Below are 26,823 nucleotides of genomic sequence, written 5' to 3' on the forward strand. Positions count from 1 at the left end.
ACTACATCAAACATGGGACATATCGAGAGATAATGCCCTCACTGACTCAGTGGCATGGTGTAGCTGCTATGATGCCCAGAATGCCCAACATGTTTCGCGGAGACCCGCTTCTTCAGGGGAGAGAGATGGTGCTAAATTGATATCATATACATATACTAAATATGAAACAGAAACAACAATAAAAGTAAAGTAGTTATCTTTGTAGTAGTATAGATTTCTCCTGAAGTTTCAGATTACGTTTAGGGCTCAGATAACATTAGGTACAGCAGGTTGGCTTTTTGGTTAGGGGTCATGTTAAGAGGAAGAGTCAGTGAATGACAATTTTTTAGATGTAATACATTTATTTTTTTATGTCTCCTTGGTGTGGCTTCAGCTCACTTCACTGCACTGTTTAATTGGGCAACTATGTTGCAAATGAGGTTTACATAGTTAGTCAGATTGAAAAAAGACACAAATTCAAACTGGCTTAACCAATAAAAAATAAAAAACAGTAAAGAAAACACAACCATATAATCCCATATACACAATCCTATACCCACAGTTGATCCAGAGGAAGGCAAAAAAATCCCAGCAAAGCAATTTGCTACAGCAGGGGGAAAAAACTCCTTGCTGATCCGCCGAGAGACAATCGGATATTCCCTGGATTAACTTTACCTATACAAATTAATGCCCACTTATATTATATACACCTAGGAAAAAATCCAGGCTTTTTTTTTAAAGTAATCTAGTGAGCTGGCCAGAACCACCTCTGGAGGGAGTCTATTCCACATTTTCACAGCTCTTACGGTGAAGAAACCTTTGGGTTTTTGAGGAAATCTCTTTTCCTCTAGACCAGTGCATATTCTCATGCACTCTGCAGTGTAGTTGAGCATCATGGGAAATGTAGTTCCAAAACTTCTGGGGTGCCAATGTTTGCCATCACCGCACTAGACGTAAAGAGTGCCTCCTTGTCCTCTGTGATGACCTTAAATTGAATAACTCAACACCAAATTCACTATATGGACACCTTATGTATTTATACATGTTGATCATATCCCCCCTTAATCTCCTCTTCTCAAGAGAGAATAAATTCAGTTCCTCTAATTTTTCCTCATAGCTGAGCTCCTCCATGCCTCTTATCAGTTTGGTTGCCCTTCTCTGCACTTTCTCCAGTTCCCCGATATCCTTTTTGAGAACTGGTGCCCAAAACTGAACTGCATATTCCAGATGAGGTCTTACTAATGATTTGTACAGGGGCAAAATGATATCTCTCTCTCTGGAGTCCATGCCTCTGGTAATACAAGAAAGGACTTTGCTTGCTTTCGAAATTTGGTTTGGCATTGCATGTTATTATTAAGCTTAATGCTAATAAATGTAAAAATATGCAAGGGGGAGTACAACTGGGGTGGATTCAATGGTGGATTCAATGGTGGAGTCAATGGTGGAGAAGGATCTGGGTGTTTTGGTAGATTATGGACTTAGTAATAAACACACAAGAAAAAGTGCAACTGCTCAGAACTAAGCAGTGACCCAGATGTTATTAAAAGGTGGGCCCAAAAATAAAACAAGTAGAATAAAATAAACTATCGGGAGGCATTAAGTATAATACAAAATGGCATAAGGATATAAGTACAAGTGATTAAAAGTCCAATATAATAAAAGTCCATACGTATACCTAAGGGCAGCCATCCATGAGGACCAGAAGTAAAGTCCCAAAAGGCACAGTGAACAAAAGTAAAAGACAGGAGGCACCTCTAAGGCCTCTTTCACATGGGCACACTGCCCGACAGAGTCCGTTCTGCTCAGCGGGGGATCGATCCGCTGAGCAGGCGGATGACAGCTCCGTCTCCGCTCTGTGTGCAGAGACGCAGCTGTCAGATCCCCGCTGTCCTCTATGGGGAGAGCATATGACTACGGACCGCCTGTCTGTTCTCATCCGATCCCACCCGATCCGATCCTCCAGACGGATGGAAAATAGGGTTTCCATCCATCCAGATTTCACGGACAGGATTGGATCGGAGAGCAGCGAGTGTCAGCGGAGATGTCTCCGCTGACACCCACTGCCCGATAGGAATGCATGGAGCATCCAATCAGGTCCGCCTGAAAAACTGACAGGCGGATTGGATCAGATCGCCTGTGTGAAAGGAGCCTTATGCCTCGTACACACGCAACGATTATTGGCCAACCGATCGTCCGACTTTTGTCCAGAGTTGTGTTTTGTTGGTTGGAATGTGCCTAGACTGCACATGAATTTTCTCGGCCAACAAAAATCTACTTCAGAAGTGATGTCATGTGTTGGTTTGTTTTCTTTGTGTTTTTTCTTCACTGAGCATGCCCAGACTTGCTGATCAGATTTTTGTCTGCCGAAATCTGTACTGACTGACGGAAAATCGGCCGTTGTGTCGACGGCCAACAAAAATTTTAAAGCCTGCACACCAGATTTTTTTCGGACGAAAAGTCGGAGTCGGTTGTCGGAAGCATCATACTAACAAGCCGAAAATCGGCCGATCGGACGTTGGCCGAAAATTCCCGGCCAATAATCGATGCGTGTGTACGAGGCATTAACCTTTGATAATAAAACCTAGAAGCTGATTGGTTGCTATGCACAGCTGCACCAAATTCTGTGTGCACCTGTTTTAAATCTCCCCCATGTGTCTGAAAGACAGGAAATCAAAAAACAATGAAAGTGCTTATTATTTTTTTAATGCTGTGTGCACCGCCATTAGAAATGTTGCCTAAATTCCTGTCCAGGTGACAATATTTTCACCAAAACAGAAAGTGAATAGCGCAATGAAAATGGAAATCAACCACAATGAACTGCAATAAAACCCAACAGATGTTCTGATCCTTCTCTTCTCTGTCCAAAACCAAAAAATAGTTTTGACTGAAGTTACAATTTTGATAAGTTGGTATGAGTTCAAACCTTTGTTAAGTTTATTAGCTGTCCATGTTTTCCTGTCCTGAGACTGACATTCTAAGCTTTCCCTTATGCCTCGTACACACGCAACGATTATCGGCCGACCGATCGGCCGTCTTTTGTCCAGTGTTGTGTTGGTTGGAATGTGCTCTAGACTGCACACAAATTTTCTCGGCCAACAAAAACCAACTTCAGAAGTGATGTCATGTGCTGGTTTACTTTCCGTGTGTTTTTTCTTCTCTGAGCATGCCCAGTCTTGCTCATCTGAATTTTGTGTGCCGAAATCTGTACTGACTGACGGAAAATCGGCTGTTCTGTTGACAAAAATTTTATAGCCTGCACACCAGATTTTGTTCGGCCGAAAAGTCGGAGTCGGTTGTCGGAAGCATCATACTAACAAGCCGAAAATCGGCCGATCGGACGTTGGCCGAAAATTCACGGCCAACTATCGTTGCGTGTGTACGAGGCATTAGAAAATGGAGTCTTCTCTGCTAAAAACATTCTCAAATTTGTATAAAGGTAAGAAAAATATTTCACCTATGTACAGTACATGTGTGTGCCCCTGTCTTTAGAGCAGCCTTTCTCAACCAGGGTTCCTCCAGGAATTGCCAGGGGTTCCATGAGCAATTAGCAATTTCTGCCTATCGAATAAGTAACTGCTGAAATTATTGATACTTTTAGGCCCCTTTCACACTTGTGTGACTTGTCCGGCGATTTGGGACTGCAAAGTCGCATGACAAGTCGTACCCCATGGTTTCCAATGAGTACCGTTCATATCTGTTCGACTTCAAAGAAGTCCCTGCATTACTTTGGTCCAACTCTGATGCGTTTTGAGGTCCATAGACCTCAAGATTACACAGGCATTGCTTCAGTTTAGTCAAAATTGCAGCAAAATATTGCAAAGTCATGGCAACGGGCTTGCTCAGGGCAGGACTGGGCCAGGGGGAAGGGGGGCAATTGCCCCCAGGGCTGCTCTGATGCCCAGTTTAAAGGTTGCACAAGCCTGAAGGATTACTGGTGATGAGAAGTAAAAAGCTCCCACTTCTGACCCACTGAGTGCAGGATGAAGACAAGGACAGAGTACAGCCCCCCCCCCCCCGGCATGGATAGTGCACTCTATGTCTGAGTAGAGGCCGGTTTCCTGCCCCACTGGAGATTCTCCTCCCCCAGGCAGTCCCAGCTCCCCCTAACTACCCCTGCTGGCCGAGTCGGGAGCCCGGATTCACGTGAATAGAGAGTACCTGGAGTGCAGCTTCAGTCTGAAATGTCTGTCAGGAAGAGGGAGACTGAGAGGGGGGCAGAGTCAATGCACCATGGGCCTCTGGTTTGTTCTTGCCCCCTGGGCCGAAAGTTGCCAGTCTGCCCCTGGGCTTGCTTGCATTCCACGATGGTTCCTGCATCTGGCTCCATCCCACCAAGTGACGTCACTTCCGGGCACCACGCTCTCCAGTACCACGGCTTGTACACCCGCCGGCAACGACCGGCCATGATACTCTTTCCACTTCAGAGTGGGTCCCGTTCCCTGGTTACCCTTACATCTCCGAGAGGTACAGCATTGGACCACCCCGCATTGATTATTGGCATTTGTCATCCCACAATGCCCTCACTGCCATCCGGACCCATGTGGTAACGTGTTTGCAATCCCTGGATTTTATTCATTCAATAAATTGACATTTATTATGGATCGCTGGCTATTGATTCTCCTTTGACACATTATTGTCACTCCTGTGCGCTGTCCATTTGCAGTGCTTTATTCCATTGCATTTACATCCTAGGCTTGGGACTGGCAGCACAAGGATTGTTTGGTTTGGACATTCCAGTGTCTTATTGGTCAATTTCCCTTTTAGGGGGTCTTGATTATCAGCGCTTGGACTTTTTGTAAATAATTGTTCTTATTGATCAACCTACTGTTCACACTAATGGACAGTGAGCTGCAGACGGAGTATTTATTAGCAGGCATTCCCTAAAAACCTGAAATTTGCTTTGAGGGTTCCTCCATGTTAGAAAGGTTAAAAAAGACTGCTTTAGTGGTTCAAAAAGCTTGCTTTGGGCTTTTCCATCCTCCTAAACAACATATGTACTTGGTTTTCTCCTGATTAACCACAAAACCCATCCTGCATGCTGCTTTTTCCAGTGCCAGGAAAGCTTGGATTAGTGCGTTCTCAGATCTTGCAACATTGTATATACCGTCAGCAAACTCCAGAATCTGCACTTGTTTGTTATACGTGGATTGTGGGAATGTGGAATGAGTTTGTACATATTTTATATATATGGTAAGGGCTAAAAAATATTTTGTAAAAAACTGCCTTTTTTTAGTTCCTTATATATTAAATATAGCATAGAAATTTTATATACTGTAATATCCAGCCAATTGGTGGCGCTTGATAGTAAAGGTGGTGAGGTAAATGGCGCTGCCTGGAAATATTGAAGTGTGATGGTGTAATATTAATTAAATTCTTAGCATCACAATAAAATACAGTACAATCATTAACAGGAACAATCAACAATATATAAAATTATAAATATAAAGTGCAATGAGTGATGTTGAATAAATAACACATTCAAGAGATATAAATAAATTTAAAGTGCTTGGTGAGCAAAAAGTGACCAGATTGAGTAAACAAAATGACCAAAAGATATCGGTCACTATAAAAATGAACGGAAAATAAGTGAAGTAGATAATCAGGTGGGTCAACAAAGTTGATGAATTGGTGGATAAAGTGACTCCAATGAAGATTGGATGCAATATATCTGTGCGTGATAATGAATAAGTGTATAGATATATAAGGGATAAAAGTGATCAAGTGCAAATGGTCCTAAAAAGTATGAATGAATAAATGGAAAGACCCATAAGCGTGGTTAGACCTTTTTATTAATTTAAGTGGTCAATATTATTCGGTGAGTTGATCCCCAAAAGGGTTTGGAGTGATTTTAGGTGGAGGTTGTCACAGTGGAAGTTTGGAACCAAAGATGGTGGATCTGCTCCTGTGCAAGTGCATTTTATGTGGATCTGACACAGAAAATCACTTATGCACGTTACTTACACTGATCAGACATAACATTATCACCATCCACCATAACCCAGCATGGATGCAGCTAGAAGGTACGCTGTGGTATCTGGCACCAAGCCGTCAGTAGCAGATCCTTTAAGTCCTGAAAGTTGTGAGTTGGGGCCTCCATGAATCGGACTTGTTTTTCCAGCACATCCCAAAGATGCTCAATTGGACTGAGATCTAGAGAACTTGGAGGCCCAAACTCGTTGTTGTGTTCCTCAAACCATTCTTGAATTCATAAGACCAGGACACCTTCTTCCATTCCTCCGTGGTCCAGTTCAGATACCCATGTGCCCATTGTAGGCACTTTTGGCTGTGGACCCAGGGCAGAATGGGCACCCTGACTGGTCTGCGGTTATGCAGCCCCATATGCAACAAACTGCAATGCTCTGTGTGTTCTGATACCTTTCTTACCTTTCTATCAGAACCAACATTGACTTTTTAAGCAATTTAAGCTACAATAGCTCTTCTTTTATTGAAATTTCTTTAACGTTTTTTAATATCTCTGAAGATTTTGATCTCTATCTGCCTCTCAGAAATGTGGGTTTTGCCGTCGTCCCTATCAGAGTTATATTTGGGGTTGGTACCTCAAGCCACGTTAAATGGGTGGGGACTTTAAAGGCAAGTATTAATAATCATATCGATACAAAGTAGTAAAATAAGACATGTATTTAGGCCCCGTTCACATAGGGACGATCCGACTTCGGGTGGCGACCTCGGAACGGCCGCCACGGACTTCATAACATTGAAGTCTATGGCGGTCGCCTCCGGGTCGCCCCAAAGAAGCTCCGGACCCTTTTTCTAAGTCGGAGCGACTTGTGTCGCTCCTATTAGAACGGGTCCGCAGCTTCCCTATGGAAGGCGACCTACGGCGACCTGTGAGGCGAACAGGTGTAATGTTCCGGTACCTCTGGTACCCTTGTCTCCATATTTCTCCTCTCCTAATTACGTCCCATCTTGTGTAACAAGGGACGCATATACCTTTAAGACCGGATGACATCATTGCCGAGCGCCGCTATGAGCGGCTATTTCAATCGCCGGTTTGCTCTCACTCATCGCTCGTTCAAACCCACATGTTCATCGCACCTACGCCTGAGAAGTCGGAGCTGCTGACATACCTCCCTTGCTGAACTGAAGCCGGAAACCTCGCTGGTGATCCGTATCTCGCTACGGGATCACCCCTCTCCAATGGACACTGTTATTCCTAAACCTATCTAAATGATAAGTACCCCGCAGGGGATTCTTGCTAACCAATCTCCTACTGTCATCTACTGCAATTACCAAAGACTATCTGTATCTATCTATTCACTATCATCTGCATAGACTGTTAGCTCTTGGGACTACCTTCAACTATCCTTGCACTAGGTTACTCTGTCTAAGTATACTCCATCTGTGTCCTCTTACCATCTGCACTATACTTGACATCAGAACCTATCTGCTTTACCATCACCTGCAACTCTCCTAATACTACTTCTAGTGCTCACCATACAATAGCCTGTCTCTCATCTATATATCCTTATATACTCTATCCCTCCATTAAACATCTATTAATATATATAGTATATAACAGGCTATACACGGTGATGAAGTCCTGAGAGTTGGATATGTTGTTCAACAGATTCTCTACAAGGCTACTGAGTGTAATAATTCTGCAGCTGTAAATCCATCCACTAACAAAAACGCATGAACGTTACACCAGGTCGCCTCACAGGTTGCCTTAGTGTGAACGGGGGCTAAATGTCTTTTGTTAGATAGTGCATATACAAAGTACATAATAGATTGTGAAGGGATATAGACCCAAGGTGAAGAAGTGTAGATAGTTTAGAGATTTGTGACAAGTGTGTATTTTGTGACTGTTTGGGATAGATCTCTGTCTTGTCAGACAGTTTCTCCTGCGTTTTTTCCCCAACGCGTTTCAGCTCTCTGTTGAGCCTTTGTCAAGGGTAGTAGTCACAGATTCTGTAATAATTATACAGATACATTTGTTAATAGTCTTCTAGTAAATACCACTGATTTTATTCAATGTGGTATATAAGAAAAAGTATATAAACATACATCAATTTTTTCTTTTTTTTTCCCCACCCATTTAATGTGGCTTGAGGTACCAACCCCAAATATAAGTTTTTTAATATAACAAGAGAAATAAGGCAGTACAGAAAGGAAATATCAGTACACTTTGTACAAGTATTGATCCCCAAATGCAAAATGAGAGGGGCTACAATCTAATACTGTAACAAAACATGGAAAAGATAGGACATACGGAACATCAATTTGTGAGGATAACTTGAGCGTCTAAGACAGAGGTCTTCAAACTATGGCCCCCCAGTTGTTCAGGAACTACAATTCCCATCATGCCTAGTCATGTCTGTGAATGTCAGAGTTTTACAATGCCTCATGGGATGTGAAGTTCTGCAACAGCTGGAGGGCCGTAGTTTGAGGATCCCTGATCTAAGACATAAGAGTCATTTGTTCACAAAAAATGCCAGCAGAACAGCATCCAGGCATTTAAGGCAATATCATGCAGTCTGAACCATTGCTGTCTTCATGATTCTGTGGCACAAATTGAAGATATAAGTGAAAGGCCTGGCCCAAAAAAAAAAAAGGGGGAAATAATATAGACAGCCATGGCCTATACCAATCATGGCGAACCTTGGCACCCCAGATGTTTTGGAACTACATTTCCCAAAATGCTCCACTACACTGCAGAGTGCATGAGCATCATGGGAAATGTAGTTCAAAAACATCTGGGGTGCCAAGGTTCTCCATCACTGGCCTATACTGTTCATCCGGAGCCTACAGGAGCTCAACGGTGTAGAGGGGAAGCACGAAAGGGCAGTCAGCAAGGAAAACAGAGAAAGCGAGAAAGAAAAGGGAAATAGAGAAGGGAGAAATACCTGTACCCCAGGGATTTTTAAGCTGTACCACATAGAACTTTTACAGTTCTAAAAATCTTGAGGTCATTTGAAAAGGCGGGACATGGCCTATCCAGGGCTGCCAAATCTGTTGGAATTTGTCGTATTTGTCCTCAAGGATCGCCGTCAATCTTTTGGTAATGAGCGTACCATGAACCCGGTTCTTAACCTCTTCAAAGCTAAGAAGAGGTGCCTTCCATGGCCGTGCTATAGTTTGAATTGTCGCCATAAAGATGAGTGATTAGGGTGCGTTCCCGACGGGTAGTGTCTGTGATGGGTTTATGTAAAAGTGCCTCCCATGGGTCTCTCCGCAAATTCACGTGAAGAACTGTATCGACCAAAACAGTATCTCTTCTAATGGATTGGACTACACAGGTTAGCATCAGTGCACTCTGGCCCCTATCACCCTGTCTCTGATTGGCCAGTTTTCCTTCCTTGGACCACTTTTGGTCGGTCCTGACCACTGCAGACTGGGAACATCCCACAAGAGCTGCAGTTTTGGAGTTGCTTTGACCCCGTCATCTATCTATTACAATTTGACACTTGTCAAAGTTGCTCAAATCCTTACGCTTGTCCTTTTTTTTCACCTTTCAAGTTCAGGGACAACATGTTCAATCGCTGCTTAATATGTCCATCCAATTCCAGAAGTCATTGTAACAAGATAATCAAACTTCATCATGTTTCCTGTCATGGTCATCATGTTTTGTTGATTGGTGTGGATTGTTTGTGATTTGTATCGATTTGCATGCCTAATTGGCACTTTTTAGACCCCGTTCACACTGGGGCGACCTGTCAGGTGACCTGGTCGCCTGACAAGTCGCCGTGGGTCGCCTGCCATAGAGCAGCACAGGACCCGTTCTAATAGGAGCGACACAAGTCGCTTCGACTTAGAAAAAGGGTCCGGAGCTTCTTTGGGGCGACCTGGAGCGACCTGCATTGACAATGATATGAAGCCCGTGCCGGCCGCTCCGAGGTCGCGGTGCGAGCTGCGCAACGCGACTTCACAGGTCGCCCGGCAAAGTCGGGTCGCCCCAGTGTGAATGGGGTCTAAGAGTAATGCAATGTTACAGTACATTGGTTGGGAAGGGGAGAGCTGTATATGCTTTGACAATGACTATGACTATTTATTTTGCTGTTGATGGTGATTTTATTGTTGTTACTGTGTCTTGTATCTGTTCATTATTGTGTTTTTGTGTTGTCTTCGTTAAATGTAACTGTGTCTTAATAATTTCCCTTTGGGATTATTAAAGTATTCTGAATATGAATTATTATTGACCAAATATGGCCATGTGCCCATATCAGGTCAATATTGTCGTAAAACTCTCCGTCCTTTGGAGAACGTCTCCTGTCTGCAGCCCATTGGCTCAGCAATAAAAGTTAACTTCGGGGTTGGGACAAACTCAAGCTCAACACTAGTGACTAATTACCTACTAGAGAAGCATATGGCGCTTTTCCACTGCATGGAACCGAACAGGTCGGCTCGCTTTTGTGCTTTTCCACTGCTGGTACCGCATGGTATGGTGTAGGAACGGTACGGTACGGTACGGCGGCGCTTTTCCACTGCTGGTACCGCATGGTACGGTGTAGGAATGGTTCGGTACGGTACGGCGGCGCTTTTCCACTGCATGGAACCGAACGGTTCGGCTCGCTTTTTTGCTTTCCACTGCTGGTACCACATGGTATGGTGTAGGAACGGTACGGTACGGCGGCGCTTTTCCACTGCTTGTACCGCATGGTACGGTGTAGGAACGGTTCGGTACGGTACGGCGGCGCTTTTCCACTGCTGGTACCGCATGGTACGGTGTAGGAACGGTTCGGTACGGTACGGCGGCGCTTTTCCACTGCATGGAACCGAACGGTTCGGCTCGCTTTTGTGCTTTCCACTGCTGGTACCGCATGGTATGGTGTAGGAACGGTTCGGTAAGGCGGCGCTTTTCCACTGCTAGTACCGCATGGTATGGTGTAGGAACGGTTCGGTACGGTATGGTACGGCGGCGCTTTTCCACTGCATGGAAACGAACGGTACGGCTCTCTAAAACAGTACCACCTCGATTGTGGTTCCAAGAGGTATCATACCCGGTACCATATCCCACAATCCTTTGCATGCAGTCACTACTAGCCACTGATTGGTCAGAGAATCGTTGTTATCCCACCCACTTAACTTTAGTACTACTTTAGTGGAAAAGCAAACCATACAAAACCGTACCGAACCGTTCCAACACCTTACCATGCGGTACCAGCAGTGGAGAAGCAAACCGGGCCAAGCAGGGCCGAGTAGAGCCGAGCCGGTACTTGCCGGTACTTGCCACTAGAGAGTTGCAGTAACACGTGGCAACACTCGTTACCTGCATTTCTGCGATGTGGTGCCATTCATTCCGAACAGCAACTCAACGCACCTTACTGATAGATGTGCATTGTAGAAATACTATCGTTTTGCTTTGTTCTTGCGCGCTGGTGCGCAGGTCATCCCATTCCGGCTCAACATAACGCGCAATCGTATGAATGGGCCCAAAAGGTTTGTGACCCCCCTTGATGTGAGAGATTCCAAAGCAACTCAACGCACCTTACTGATAGATGTGCATTGTAGAAATACTATAGTTTTGCTTTTTTCTTGCGCGCTGGTGCGCAGGTCATCCCATTCCGGCTCAACATATCGCGTACCAGCGTTCAGCAATCTTATGAATGGACCCTAAAAGTTTGTGACCCCCTTGATGTGAGAGATTCCAATGTGAAGAGGGTCTTTAGGTGGGATGTGGATGCAGGTTCTCTGTTCCTGACACCTTGTACCCTCTCCGAGTCTTATAACTTTTTCTCTCTCCCTCCCTCTTGTCCTTCTCACTTCCTCTCTCTCTCTTTTTCTCTGTGGTTACTCATATGACGTCAGGGGAGAGGCTCCAATTCTCTCTCCCTCCCAAAAATTCCTGCTCCCCCCTCCTTCCTCTCTCCTCCTCTCCCTCCACCCTCCCACAGATCACCCAGTCTGGTTTTAAAGGAAGGTAACAGCGAGACATGGCACTCTCTGCCCTGGCTACTAAAGAGACAGCTGGGCTACTACCAGCAAACCCCAGCCACTGACTATTCCTGGGCCTCGACATGCGGCTTATCACAGGTAAAAACTTTGCTCTCCATCTCTCTCTGTTCCTCTCTCCTCTGCAGATATCTTTGTAGGGCCGCCTAGCTCAGGACCTCCATCCCAGAACTTTCCCCCTCTATAACACCCCTCCGATGGGTCCATCGTCCCGCAATGGGCTTCTATCTTCACCAGAACTTTTCTAGCCCCCTCCGGCTTCCACACCGTGTTTACAAACGGCACACTTGGCCAACCAGGAGCCCCTCTGCATGCAGGCAGCCCTCTCTGTTGGTGGATATTTCCTTTAACTGTCACACTGTTGCCAGGTGACCCTGACTTCCAGGAACAGTCCCGGCTTTTCAGGATTTGTCCCTGGAAATCCGCGTTCCTGGAAAAAGTTCCTCCGCTTTTCAACACAGATTGACTTCAGGAAAAAGAGGCTGTTTTTTGGAAAGTTACATCCAGAACTTACTGTCTCTCTCTTATATATGGGATCCTCTCTTATATATGGGATCCTCTCTTATATATGGGATCCTCTTATATGGGATCCTCTCTTATATATGGGATCCTCTCTTATATATGGGATCCTCTTATATGGGATCCTCTCTTATATGGGATCCTCTCTTATATGGGATCCTCTCTTATATATGGGATCCTCTCTTATATATGGGATCCTCTTATATGGGATCCTCTCTTATATATGGGATCCTCTCTTATATATGGGATCCTCTCTTATATATGGGATCCTCTCTTATATATGGGATCCTCTCTTATATATGGGATCCTCTATTATATATGGGATCTTCTATTATATATGGGATCCTCTATTATATATGGGATCCTCTCTTATATATGAGATCCTCTATTATATATGAGATCCTCTATTATATGGGATCCTCTCTTATATGGGATCCTCTCTTATATATGGGATCCTATACTGCAATGGTTTTGCTCTAAGAGGGGCAAAATGGGAAAAAATAACTGAAGGAGAAGGAAAAAGGATTTTAGAATTCAATTCAGAATGTAGAAAACAGCTAAGATGGTACCGCTGTCTATCTATTTATCTTTCTATCTATTCTGTTCTATTATACTATCTATCCATATATCCATCTATCTATTTACAATTTTATCTATCTCTATTATTTCTTCCTATCTTTCATTCTACCTATTTATATTTGATCTATCTATCTATCTATCTATCTATCTATCTATCTATCTATCTATCTATCTATCTATCTATCTATCTATCTATCTATCTATCTATCTATCTATCTATCTATCTATCTATCTATCTATCTATCTATCTATCTATCTATCTATCTTTATATCTCTTCAACATCATATGTGATAATTGGCTTATCTGTCAAAAGAAAGACAGACAGACAGACAGACATGTTACTGTAACTTGCTCTCCCTTCCTATCGCTCAGTCTATCGATAGATAGATAGATAGATAGATAGATAGATAGATAGATAGATAGATAGATAGATAGATAGATAGATAGATAGATAGATAGATAGATAGATAGATAGATAGATAGATAGATAGATAGATAGATAGATAGATAGATAGAATATAAATATAAAGATGTGTTGGTTGATAGATAGATAGATAGATAGATAGATAGATAGATAGATAGATAGATAGATAGATAGATAGATAGATAGATAGATAGATAGATAGATAGATAGAGATAGAAGAAATAGATTGATAATATAGAAAATCTATCTATCTATCTATCTATCTATCTATCTATCTATCTATCTATCTATCTATCTATCTATCTATCTATCTATCTATCTATCTATCTATCTACCAACACATCTTTATATTTATATTCTATCTTCCTATCTATCTATCTATCTATCTATCTATCTATCTATCTATCTATCTATCTATCTATCTATCTATCTATCTATCTATCTATCTATCTATCTAAATATCTCTTTCTACATCATATGTATTACCTGAGGATAGATAGATAGATAGATAGATAGATAGATAGATAGATAGATAGATAGATAGATAGATAGATAGATAGATAGATAGATAGATAGGAAGATAGAATATAAATATAAAGATGTGTTGGTTGATAGATAGATAGATAGATAGATAGATAGATAGATAGATAGATAGATAGATAGATAGATAGATAGATAGATAGAGATAGAAGAAATAGATTGATAATATAGAAAATCTATCTATCTATCTATCTATCTATCTATCTATCTATCTATCTATCTATCTATCTATCTATCTATCTATCTATCTATCTATCTATCTACCAACACATCTTTATATTTATATTCTATCTTTCTATCTATCTATCTATCTATCTATCTATCTATCTATCTATCTATCTATCTATCTATCTATCTATCTATCTATCTATCTAAATATCTCTTTCTACATCATATGTATTACCTGAGGATAGATAGATAGATAGATAGATAGATAGATAGATAGATAGATAGATAGATAGATAGATAGCTTTTCTATATTATCTATCTATCTATCTATCTATCTATCTATCTATCTATCTATCTATCTATCTATCTATCTATCTATCTATCTATCTATCTATCTGTCTGTCTGTCTATCAACCAATAAATCTTTATATTTCTATTCTATCTATCTATCTATCTATCTATCTATCTATCTATCTATCTATCTATCTATCTATCTATCTATCTATCTATCTATCTATCTATCTATCTATCTATCTATCTATCTATCTATCTATCTTAATAAACGCATATGATGTCTATCTAGCTCAATTAATACATAAAATGTACAGAGATATAAGAAGATAGATAGATAGATAGATAGATAGATAGATAGATAGATAGATAGATAGATAGATAGATAGATAGATAGATAGATAGATAGATAGATAGATAGATAGATAGATAGATATCTTTTCTATATTATCAATCTATTTCTACTATCTATCTATCTGTATTAATTGAACTAGATAGACATCATATGCGTTTATTAAGATAGATAGATAGATCGATAGATAGAGATATAGATAGATAGATAGATAGAGATAGAGATAGAGATAGATAGATAGATAGATAGATAGATAGATAGATAGATAGATAGATAGATAGATAGATAGATAGATAGATAGATAGCTTTTCTATCTATCTATCTATCTATCTATCTATCTATCTATCTATCTATCTATCTATCTATCTATCTATCTATCTATCTATCTATCTATCTATCTATCTATCTATCTATCTATCTATCTATCTATCTATCTTAATAAACGCATATGATGTCTATCTAGCTCAATTAATACATAAAATGTACAGAGTTATAAGAAGATAGATAGATAGATAGATAGATAGATAGATAGATAGATAGATAGATAGATAGATAGATAGATAGATAGATAGATAGATAGATAGATAGATAGATAGATAGATATAGATATGAATAGCTGTGTGTTTTGCACCTTCCTGTGGCTGTGATCTCCTTGCTGTAGTTGGTAGGTGGGCACACTGCACACAATGGGAATGGAAGTGTCTGGGAATAGGAGAAGGCGTTGTGCAGGTCGTTGGGCGTCTGTGTCGTTTTCAGGGTGAAACATGAGAGGGGCCCTTGAGACAGACACTTGTAAGAAAGTGTCAGTATCAAAGACAGATTGTGACATCTCTCAGAGTTCCCCACCCATAGCACTGACAGGCAGCACTTTAAGATGCAGCTTGTCTTACTGGCTCACCTCCCCCGTCTTGCCCCGTCTTCCCCCTAAATCTTCTCTGGTATTTCAGACTCCGGGTGTCACACCTTGGTCCTGTCTACATCTGTCCACTCAGCTCTCTCTAATGACTAAAGCTTTATGTAGAGATTGGCAAAACGCGTGTTTTTGGTTTACGCTATTTTACTGCAAAATGTTGCTGTTTTTATTTATGGAAGAGCCCTGGGGCCATCCTAAAGTGTATAAAACGTTTCAAAAGTCTGAATTCTGAGAGTAAAAGTCTGAATTCTGAGAAATAAAAGTCATAATTCTGAGTTACATAGTCAGAATTCTAAGGTGTAAAGTTATAATTCTAAGGTGTAAAGTCATAATTCTGAGATTCAAAGTCATAATTCTGCGATTAAAAGTCAGAATTCCAAGTTCATAGCCAGAATTCTGACATTCAAAGTCATAATTCTGCGATTAAAAGTCAGAATTCCAAGTTCATAGCCAGAATTCTGACTTTTATAGTCATAATTATGAGATTCAAAGTAATACTTCTGAGATTCAAAGTCAGAATTCCAAGTTCATAGCCAGAATTCTGTGTTTCATAGTCATAATTCTGAGATTCAAAGTCATAATTCTGAGATTAAAAGTCAGAATTCTAAGTTCATAGCCAGAATTCTGAGTTTTATAGTCATAATTCTGAGATTCAAAGTCATAATTCTGAGATTAAAAGTCAGAATTCTAAGTTCATAGCCAGAATTCTGATTTTCATAGTCATAATTCTGAGATTCAAAGTAATAATTCTGAGATTAAAAGTCAGAATTCTAAGTTCATAGCCAGAATTCTGATTTTCATAGTCATAATTCTGAGATTCAAAGTCATAATTCTGAGATTAAAAGTCAGAATTCCAAGTTCATAGCCAGAATTCTGAGTTTCATAGTCATAATTCTGAGATTCAAAGTCAGAATTCTGAGATTCAAAGTCAGAATTCCAAGTTCATAGCCAGAATTCTGAGTTTCATAGTCATAATTCTGAGATTCAAAGTCAGAATTCTGAGATTCAAAGTCAGAATTCCAAGTTCACAGCCAGAATTCTGAATTTCATAGTCATAATTCTGAGATTCAAAGTCATAATTCTGAAATTCAAAGTCAGAATTCCAAGTTCATAGCCAGAATTCTGAGTTTCATAGTCATAATTCTGAGATTCAAAGTCAAAATTCTGTGATTAAAAATTAGAATTCTGAGATTTAAACTCATAATTCTGAAATTCAAGGTCAGAACGGCTCTTCTGACTCCCCCCAAAAAATTAAAAGTCAGCAGTTATAAATACTGTAGCTGCTGACTTTTGATATAAGGACATCCAGCGCTGTCCTCAAACAAGCCCATCCTTCAATCGGTTTTGGATGCAGGCGCCGGCATCTTACCTAAAAGAAACCAGCACCGCTGGTTTCCTACTTTGCATGTGTGAGCCGCGTTACGCTTTGTGAATGGTCCTCCAGTCTTCTGGGACCTGTGATGGGTTTCAGAAGGTATGAAAATGTATGAAAAAAAAAATAAATAAAAATAAATATATATGACTTCCTCTTCTTGGGAGCAAGCCAGGAGTGGTGAAACGCGTAAAGGAAGGTTGGTTTTTGGGTGGAGACATCGCTGTATGCAGTCAACTCATTCATTATTAAAAATAGTATAAAAGAGCTAGCTGGAGTGCGGCTGATCTTCTTTCATATTTTCAATTGAAGTGGAGAGTCCATGTAGAAGAGAGACCAGTCTTGAGCAAGGTTATAAATCTGTGTGTGATTCTGCCCCCTGTAACATTGTTTTATTAACGGCTTGCCGACTGCCGCAAGTAGATTTACTGCGGCGGTCAGCCCCTGCCAAGCAGAGTGACGTTAATTAACGTCACTAGCCTGGGAGGGTCTGGGGAGCGAGCGCGCGCCCCCGGAGGCGCGCTCCCGCGCGTTCACGGACCCCCCCGCGCGTGTGACCAGCGGACCCGATGTCCGCCGGTCACTCGGGGATCGGCGGGGGAGAGGGAGAATGTCAGGCAGCTTGTGTAAACAAGCCACCTGTCATTCTCCTCGCTGTAAAGACACTGATCACATGGATCTACTATGTAGATCCGTTGATCAGTGTCCTTACAGCTCAAGCCACAGCCAATCACAGTAGAAAGCACGCCCCTAGGGACACACACAGCCCCTCCCTCCCAAATAAAGTTAACCCCTTCACTACCAGTGTATTTTTACAGTAACAGTGCATATGTATAGCACTGATTACTGTAGAAATGTCACTGGTAACCCCAAAAGTGTCAAAAATGTCAGTCAAGGGTCCGATCTGTCCGCCCCAATGTCGCAGTACCGCAAAAAAAATCGCAGATCGCCGCCATTACGCGTTAAAAAAAAAACAACAAAAATGACAAAAATCTTTCCCTTTGTTAGTAAACGCGATAACTTTTGCGCAAACCAATAAAAATACGCTTTTTGCGATTTTTTTACCAAACATAGGTAGGATAAAACAAATTGGCTGAAAATGTTAAAAAATTTTGATTTTTACATTTTTTTTGGGGAATTTCATATAAAAAAAATGTGAAAAATATTGCTATTTTTGCAAAATTGTCGCTCTTTTTTTGTTTATAGCGCGTGATCAAAAAATCGCACAGGTGATCAAATACCACCAAAAGAAAGCTCTGTTTGTGGGAAAAAAAGGACGTCAAATTCGTTTAGGTACAGCGTCGCACGACCGCGCAATTGTCCGTTAAAATCACGCAGCGCCGAATCGCAAAATACCCCCTGGTCTTTTAGCAGGAAAATCCTCCGGGGCTTAAGTGGTTAAACAGTTAAATGACCCAAGCGCTCACTTCGTCGGGAATGGTTGGCGTGCCGCTCTCCCCAGATGGGAAAACTCAAAAGACTAAAAAAACATAAAAGAAAGGAGGCGCAAGCACCTAGTGCATTACCCTTGGACACCTTCGAATGATTTATTGAATGCCAAAAAGCATACTCACAAATATGAAGGTTAAAAATCGCAAAAAAGAAGTCCACCTCGTGTGGAAAGGATAGGGATGCACCGAAATGAAAATTCTGGGCCAAAACAGCAACCGAAAATTCAGGATGCCCTTGTTCGAAAAGCAAAACCGAAACCGAAAATTACCTTTTTCCCCCCCAAATGATATTAAAATAGTTTTTTTCTATCATTTTATTAATATTAGACTTTTAAAAGACTATTTATGAAAACAGGCAAAACACATAATGGCAAAGGGCGTCTATTCTGTTTTTATGTACGAATTCCCAATTTAATTGAAAATTATTGTGCAAAACAGTGCTGTAAAACCAACCTCTAACTGAGCTCTGAGGGTCTCATGCTGGGACCTGTAGTCCTTCACTTTTGGGGACACATCCCCAAAAGCGAAGGAATACAAGTCCCAGCATTAACCCTGGCAAAGATTAAATCATGTATCCTCCTCCTCTGCTGCCAGCTCATGCTCTCATGACACAAGGGACCTATGGGACCTCAGGGACCCAATAACTTTACCTTGACTGTATACAGCCTGTATATAGATGCTCCTGGCACTATATACCTGTCCCATAGCTGTATTATACAGGTATAGTGCCAGGGGGTAGCTAAGTATAGGAAAACAATGATACACATCATAACACATAATATGTTGTCACTCACTGCTCCCCACAGATAGCAGGTTGACTCTGGTTCTGCTCCTGTCCTTCCTATCCGCAGTGGCCATACAGTAGAAGATGAAGGGAAGAGGTGGGTGGAGCCAGAGAGTCAGTAATAGGCGTGGAGGAGAAGGAGGAAAATCCTCCTCCTCTCTGCATGCTGGGTCCTCTTCTCTGCCTCGCTTTCCTCTTGGGACTGTGACATCACTGGTTGCTAGACGCCAGTCTAGCACAGGGCGGGTGAGGAGGTACAAATGGCAGGTCCCGCAGCCGGTCAAAGTGAAAGCTTCTGCTGGGGCGGGCATTATTTTCGGCATATAAGACCCGTTTTCGGCCAAAATGGGATATGCCCATTTTCGACTGAAAATTTTGGCTGCCGAAATTTCGGTGCACCACCATCACTAGTAAATACACCAAATGACATGTGATCCTTACGGATTACACTGTATCATCCCATTTCACTACAGGATTCCACCTGGTGACTTTTCCAGTGCCCTGCCTGTGCTTTTCCAGTTCTTTGTGCCTGGAAAATTGAGAACGACCATGGCGTCCAAAACGCGTTCTTTTAGATGAACTGGAAAACAGCGACGGCGAAACGGAGTTAATTGAAGAACTGAGCAATAGCGATTCGTGGGAAAATTCATCATCAGGTACGGAAAGTGACAACAGCGACGATTCTGATGTCTCTTTCTGGCACATCGCTCCGTTGGAAATTCTGAAGAATCATTTGATAAACTTCCCAAATTCCACAAGCGATGTGCCAGAAAGAGACATCAGAATCGTCGCTGTCATCACTTTTCGTACCTGATGACGAATTTTTCCACGAATCGCTATCGCTCAGTTCTTCAAGTAACTCTGTTTTGCTGTCGCTGTTTTCCAGTTCGTCTAAAAGCGCTTTTGCGGAAAAAAAAAAAAAAAAAAACGATTTTCGTTCTCTATTTTCCAGGCACAAACAACTGGAAAAGCACAGGCAGGAGAAATCCTGTGGTGAAATGGGATGATACAGTGTAATCCGTTAGGATCACAGCTTTGTATCATGTCATTTGGTTTATTTACACTTTTGAATTTGCCGCCGGTTCCACCCCCCTGCATCGCAGCGCTCGCAGGGAAGGGAACCGGAAGGCAGGTGCCGGCATCGGCCGAGCACAGAGCGAGGGGACTGCGGGAGGATGGCCGGAGGACTGCGGGGGATCGCAGGGAAGGTGAGTGTGATTCTGGGGTATTCCCGAGTGTGGCTCGGGGGTTACCGCTTTTGGTACTGAAATTTAACCCCGAACCACACTCGGGAATACCGCCAGGGAGGTTAAATAGGTCCTGTCCTGCTTATTTCCATTACAAGGGATGTTTACATTACTTGTAATAGAATATAAAAGTGATCAAAAAGTTTTTTTTTTTTTAAAAGGACAGTGTAGAAAAAAAAATAATAATAAAAGATAAAATAAAAAGGAAAATAAAATAAAAAATAAAAAAATTAAAGCGCCCTGTTCCCATTAGCTCGCGCGCAGAAGCGAATGTATACGCAAGTCGCGCCCACATATGTATACGGTGTTCAAACCACACATGTGAGGTATCGCCGCGGTCGTTAGAGTGAGCAATAATTCGAGCCCTAGACCTCCTCTGTAACTCTAAACTGCTAACCTGTAGAAATTTTAAAAAATGTCGCCTATGGCGATTTTCAAGTACCGATGTTTGTCGCCACTCCATGAGCATGCGCAATTTTGAAGCAACACATGTTGGGTATCTATTTACTCGGCGTAACATTATCTTTCACATTATAGAAAACAATTGGGCTAACTTTACGTTTTGTTATTTTTTTATTTAAAAAAATGTAGATTTTCCAAAAACATTGCGTTTGTAAGCCTGCTGCGCAAATACAGTGTGATAAAAAAATTTTGCAACAATCTAATGACCCCTTTTTGGAAATTAGACAATCAAAAGGTATTCAGTAGGAGGCGTGGTGGGTTTTTCTGAAGTTGTAACTTTTTGGCAGAATTTTTTGGAAAATGAAGAATTACAAAAAACAAAAACAAAAAACAATTCACAACTTTTTTTTTTTACATACTTTTACCAGTGCAGTGTCATTATAAAACTGATGTGGTGGTGATCACGGAGACTTACTGGTGGCAGTACACCAAAAAAACAAACAAAAAAATAAAAAAAGTTATATTTTTTCTTATTTTATATTACATTTTTTTTCTTTTTTTTTCTTTTTTTTCTTTTTTTAAGGCTGCATTCACATGTCAGCTTATGATCGCAGGCAGAACCGCCGCGGTTCCGCCCGCGATTCGGAGATTTATTGCAAATCGCGGGACGCCTAGCGTTGCCCGTTGATTTGCAATAGCCCCCCAAACGCCGAGCGATGTTGCCGCGATTTACGCCGGCCGAATGGCGGCAACATCGCGCAAACAAAATCGCGGGACGCAATACGCTCCAAAGAAGCTCTTGTACTTTTTTGGAGCGTATTGCGTCCCGCGATTTTGTTTGCGCGATGTTGCCGCGATTCGGCGGGCGTAAATCGCGGCAACATCGCTCGGCGTTTGGGGGGCTATTGCAAATCAACGGGCAACGCTAGGCCTCCGAATAAATCTCCGAATCGCGGGTGGAACCGCGGCGGTTCTGCCCGCGATTATAAGCTGACATGTGAATGCAGCCTTAAACACACCAAGGCAATATAATGTTACCATACTAACATTATACTACTCTAGGGAAATGATCAGGATTATTATTATTTTTTTATTACACATTATGTTTGCTTATAGCATTGAATTGCATTTTATTCTCTAGGGTCTCTCCAAAAAAAAAAAAAAAAAAATGTATATAATGTTTGGGGGTTCTAAGTTATTTTCTAGCAAAAAAAAAAAAGATTTTAACTTGTAAGCAACAAGCATAGGCGTGCGCAGCCTATTAAATTAGGGTGTGCACCCCAAAGCTCAAACACACGTGTTTGTGTGTGTCTACGTATATATGACCCCAGCACATTTATCTCCCTGCCGACCCATTGAAAGGCAAGTGCCTAAAGACTTCTCTTATGGCAGAGCCAGAAAGAGAGAGATTTTTCCCATCTTCCTACCAGCACAAAAAGTGATAATGTTAATGTACATGGGGTGATTAGGGTGTGCCCAGGCACACCTGGCGCACCCTGTGCGCATGCCTATGGCAACAAGTGTCAGAAAAAGGTAAGTGGTAACGAAACAAAACAAAACGAAACTAATTTTTTTGGCATGCACATGTCGAATGCATTTTGGAATTAATGGCTCTATCATCTTGAGCTACATTTGAACTATACCCCGGTGGTTGTGGATGTGCATTAGGTTGTTTGGGGTGTGAATAATTTCAATGGCTCCGCATTTTGTCCGGAAATGAGGTATAATCCTCCTATTTTTGGGATATGTGATGGAATGAGACATGGGAATATTTGCTATTCTAAGAAGGATTTCGTTTTTGTTTTTTATTGGTTGAGCCAGATGGACTTTTTGTGTCTTTTTTCACTAACTATGTAACTATGTGTGCCATACACTGGTTGGGTTTGAGGGCTACTTTAGTCCCTTCTCACCATAACCCGTATGGTTATACTGTCTCTTTTTTTAAATTCACAAATAGAACAACGTGATCATGTGATACGAATTTAGAAACTGATTTGATGGCACTATTATTAGTTTATATTTTAACCGCTTGCCGACCGCCGCAAGTAGATTTACTGCGGCGGTCAGCCCCTGCCAGGCAGAGTGACGTTAATTAACGTCACTAGCCTGGGAGGGTCTGGGGAGCGAGGGCGCGCTCCCGCTCCCGCGCGGTCACGGACCCCCCCCCCCCGCGCGTGTGACCAGCGGACCCGATGTCCGCCGGCCACTCGGCGATCGTCGGGGGAGAGGGAGAATGTCAGGCAGCTTGTGTAAACAAGCTGCCTGTCATTCTCCTCGCTGTAAAGACACTGATCACACGGATCTACTATGTAGATCCGTTGATCAGTGTCCTTACAGCTAGAGCCACAGCCAATCACAGTAAGAATCACGCCCCTAGGGACACACACAGCCCCTCCCTCCCAAATAAAGTTAACCCCTTCACTGCCAGTGTATTTTTACAGTAACAGTGCATATGTATAGCACTGATTACTGTAGAAATGTCACTGGTAACCCCAAAAGTGTCAAAAATGTCAGTCAGGGGTCCGATCTGTCCGCCGCAATGTCGCAGTACCGCAAAAAAAATCGCAGATCGCCGCCATTACGCGTTAAAAAAAAAACAACAAAAATGACAAAAATCTTTCCCTTTGTTAGTAAACGCGATAACTTTTGCGCAAACCAATCAAAATACGCTTTTTGCGATTTTTTTTACCAAACATAGGTAGGATAAAACAAATTGGCCAAAAATGTTAAAAAATTTATATTTTTACATTTTTTTTGGGGGGAATTTCATATAAAAAATGTGAAAAATATTGCTATTTTTGCAAAATTGTCGCTCTTTTTTTGTTTATAGCGCATGATCAAAAAATCGCACAGGTGATCAAATACCACCAAAAGAAAGCTCTGTTTGTGGGAAAAAAAGGACGTCAAATTCGTTTAGGTACAGTGTCGCACGACCGCGCAATTGTCCGTTAAAGTCACGCAGTGCCGAATCGCAAAATACCCCTGGTCTTTTAGCAGGAAAATCCTCCGGGGCTTAAGTGGTTAAGTGGAGTTTTTATTTTTTTATTTATTTATTTATTTTTATGTAACAATGTGTTTATTCAAGGCGTGCTTCTGCTTTACCTTCTTGCAACAATCTAGCAAATTTTGACAATCCTGTTGACATCTGCTAATTGCAAATGACATTTAGGCTCCGTTTACACCATGGCCTTCCGGATCGCGGGTGGAATCGCGACAATTCTGCCCGCGATTCCTGAATCGCCGCAAAATGCGTGACGCTCTTGCAATTCCTGTTACTTTCAATGTCACCCCAGTTGCGAGGGATTTTGCTACGATTGTCGCCCGACGAATCACGGTAAAGTCGCGCAAACAGAAATCGGGGGACGCCTGTCACCCAAAAGAAGTTCTAGAACTTTTTTTGGATGACAGGCGTCCTGTAAATTTGTTTGCGTGATTTTACCGAGATTCGTCGGGCGACAATCGCAGAAAAAATGAGTAAGTAATCAGGATCACAAGCGCGTTCCACATTTTGCGGTCATTAGGTATCGCCCGCGTTCCAGAACGCCATGGTGTGAACGGAGCCTTAGGCCTGGTTCGCACTAGTGTGATATCAGATTGCAATTTTAATCACACGGAATGACAAACATCCCGCAAATTTGTTTGTGCGATTTTTTTGAGATTCGTCAGGTGACAATCGCAGAAAAAAAACGCCCGATTGGGGTGCCAGTAACGAGGATCACAAGCGCATTCCACATTTTGCGGTCATTAGGAATCGGGGGAGGAATTGCGGTGATTCCACCCGCGTTCCAGAACGCCATGGTGTGAACGGAGCCTTAGGCCTGGTTTGCACTAGTGTGATATCAGATGCAATTTTAGGCTACGTTTCCACTATTGTGACTTTGTAGCGCGACTTGTTTGCGGATACTTCTGGGGACTTCAGTGCGACTTCCTTCTATGAGGGACAAGTCGCACTGAAGTCGCCCAAAAAGTAGTGCAAAAATCTTTTTCCAAGTCGCAGCAGTTAGAACGGACCTAATTGTAAATAATGGGTTTTGACTTGTCATGCGACTTGACATGTGTCAAGTCGCACAACAAGTCGCAATAGTGGAACTGAAGCCTTAATCACACGGAATGACAAGCATCCCGCAAATTTGCGCAATTTTTTTGAGATTCATCAGGCAACAATCGCAGAAAAAAAAAAAAACACGCCCCGATTGGGGTGCCAGTAACGAGGATCACAAGCGTGTTCCACATTTTGCGGTCATTAGGTATCGCCGCGATTCCGCCCGCGTTCAAGAACGCCATGGTGTGAACTGAGGCTTAGGCCTGGTTCGCACTAGTGTGATATCAGATGCAGTTTTAATCACACGGAATCGCATGGCAATGGAAATCACATTGTTTGGAATGATGCCTGTGCGGCTCCATGCATTGCGGTTTTGGAAAAGGTTCCTGTTAGAGCTGCACGATTCTGGATAAAATGAGAATCACAATTTTTTTTTGTCTTAGAATAAAGATCGCGATTCTCTCATTATCTTTCACATTATACAAAAAAAATGGGCTAACTTTACTTTATAGTTTATTTTTAAATTCATTAGCGTATTTTTTCCCCCAAAAAATTGCATTTGAAAGGCCACTGCGCAAATACAATGTGACATAAAAGATTGCAACAACCGCCATTTTATTCTCTAGGGTCTCTGCTAAAAAAAAATAATGTTTGGGGGTTCTAAGTCATTTTCCAGCAAAAAATACAGATTTTAACCTGTAAGCAACAAATGTCAGAAAAAGGCTAAGTGTCCATTCACTCATATACGATGTCAGACATCGCATGTGATTCGCACCGCACTGCTATGCAAATCACATGCGATGTCTATGCGTTGCGAATTCAGTCATACAGATTGTATGGCTGTATTCGGATCGCATTTGGACCAAAGTCGCACAGGACCCTATTTTTGGTCCGCACCAGAAACGGATCGCATGGGTGTTCACACCTATGCAATCCGATTCATGTCCGAACTGACAGTTCACCCTGCGATATGCGAACTGATCTGGGGGTGTCGTTAACTCTGTATGGACACCCCCAGCGATTTGCATATGAACTGCCCCCAAGTCGAGTGCGATGTGGGAACCCTGCAGTGTATTCGCAGCGTTCCTGCATCGCATATGTGTGAACCGGCACTTAGTCTTTAAGTAGTTGAACTGACTTCACTGTAGTTCACCCCTTTGATCTAAAAGAACCAAATGATACAATGTTTCTATTTATCTCTCAGCGCTGAGCAATGTTGATAAACATTTGCCGGCTACATTTTATTATTTATTTTTTGACAGCTCTGAGCAGACAACGGCTCTGCACTGAATCGTGGAAATGCTTGATTAAGATTGTGAGGGGAGGGGTTGAATCGAGACTGCGAGATTGCGATTTTTTTTTGTTATCAACTAATACTAATCGTGCAGCGCTAGTTCCTAGGTACAATTGCAGCGTGATTTTGGCCCCAAACAATATGCAAACCACATCCAAAATAAAGCAAGGTCGCAACAAAGTCGCACTGGAAATATAATCAAAGTCAGAACACAGTAGTGTGAACCTAATTGTATCATTTATCTCCCCACCCCCCCCCCCCTTTCCCCCAAAAAGCGATCTGCAGTGGACTGCTTTTAAGAGGATGATAAATGGAGGTTAGGCAGGTTTTAGGCTACGTTCACATGTTAGCGTAGCGGACCGCGGGCAGAATCACTGTGGTTCTGCCCGCGATCCAGAAATCATTGCAAATCGCAGGACGCCTGTGCATTGCCGTTGATTTGCAATGGCACCCCAAACGCTGTGTGATGTTGCCACGATTTCCGCCTGCCGAATCGCGGTAACATCGCGCAAACAAAATCGTGGGTCGCATGACGCCCCAAAGAAGCTCTTGTGC

The 26,823-nt window shown here is 42.0% G+C and overlaps 1 protein-coding gene across 1 annotated transcript in view; it reads left to right on the plus strand.

The window, feature by feature from the left end:
- The first annotated feature begins 11,840 nt into the window (after positions 1-11,840).
- CLCF1 (cardiotrophin like cytokine factor 1) overlaps positions 11,841-26,823 on the plus strand; it is a 125,301-nt gene continuing 110,318 nt past the window's right edge. The window contains exon 1 of the mRNA XM_082266747.1: positions 11,841-11,970. Within this exon, the coding sequence (XP_082122873.1) occupies positions 11,955-11,970 (16 nt within the window). The 5' untranslated portion in view covers positions 11,841-11,954. The remainder of the gene's footprint in view (positions 11,971-26,823) is intronic.

This window comes from Pelophylax lessonae (assembly GCF_965119305.1).
Source record: "Pelophylax lessonae genome assembly, chromosome: 9".
In the NCBI taxonomy this organism is placed as follows: Eukaryota; Metazoa; Chordata; class Amphibia; order Anura; family Ranidae; genus Pelophylax; species Pelophylax lessonae.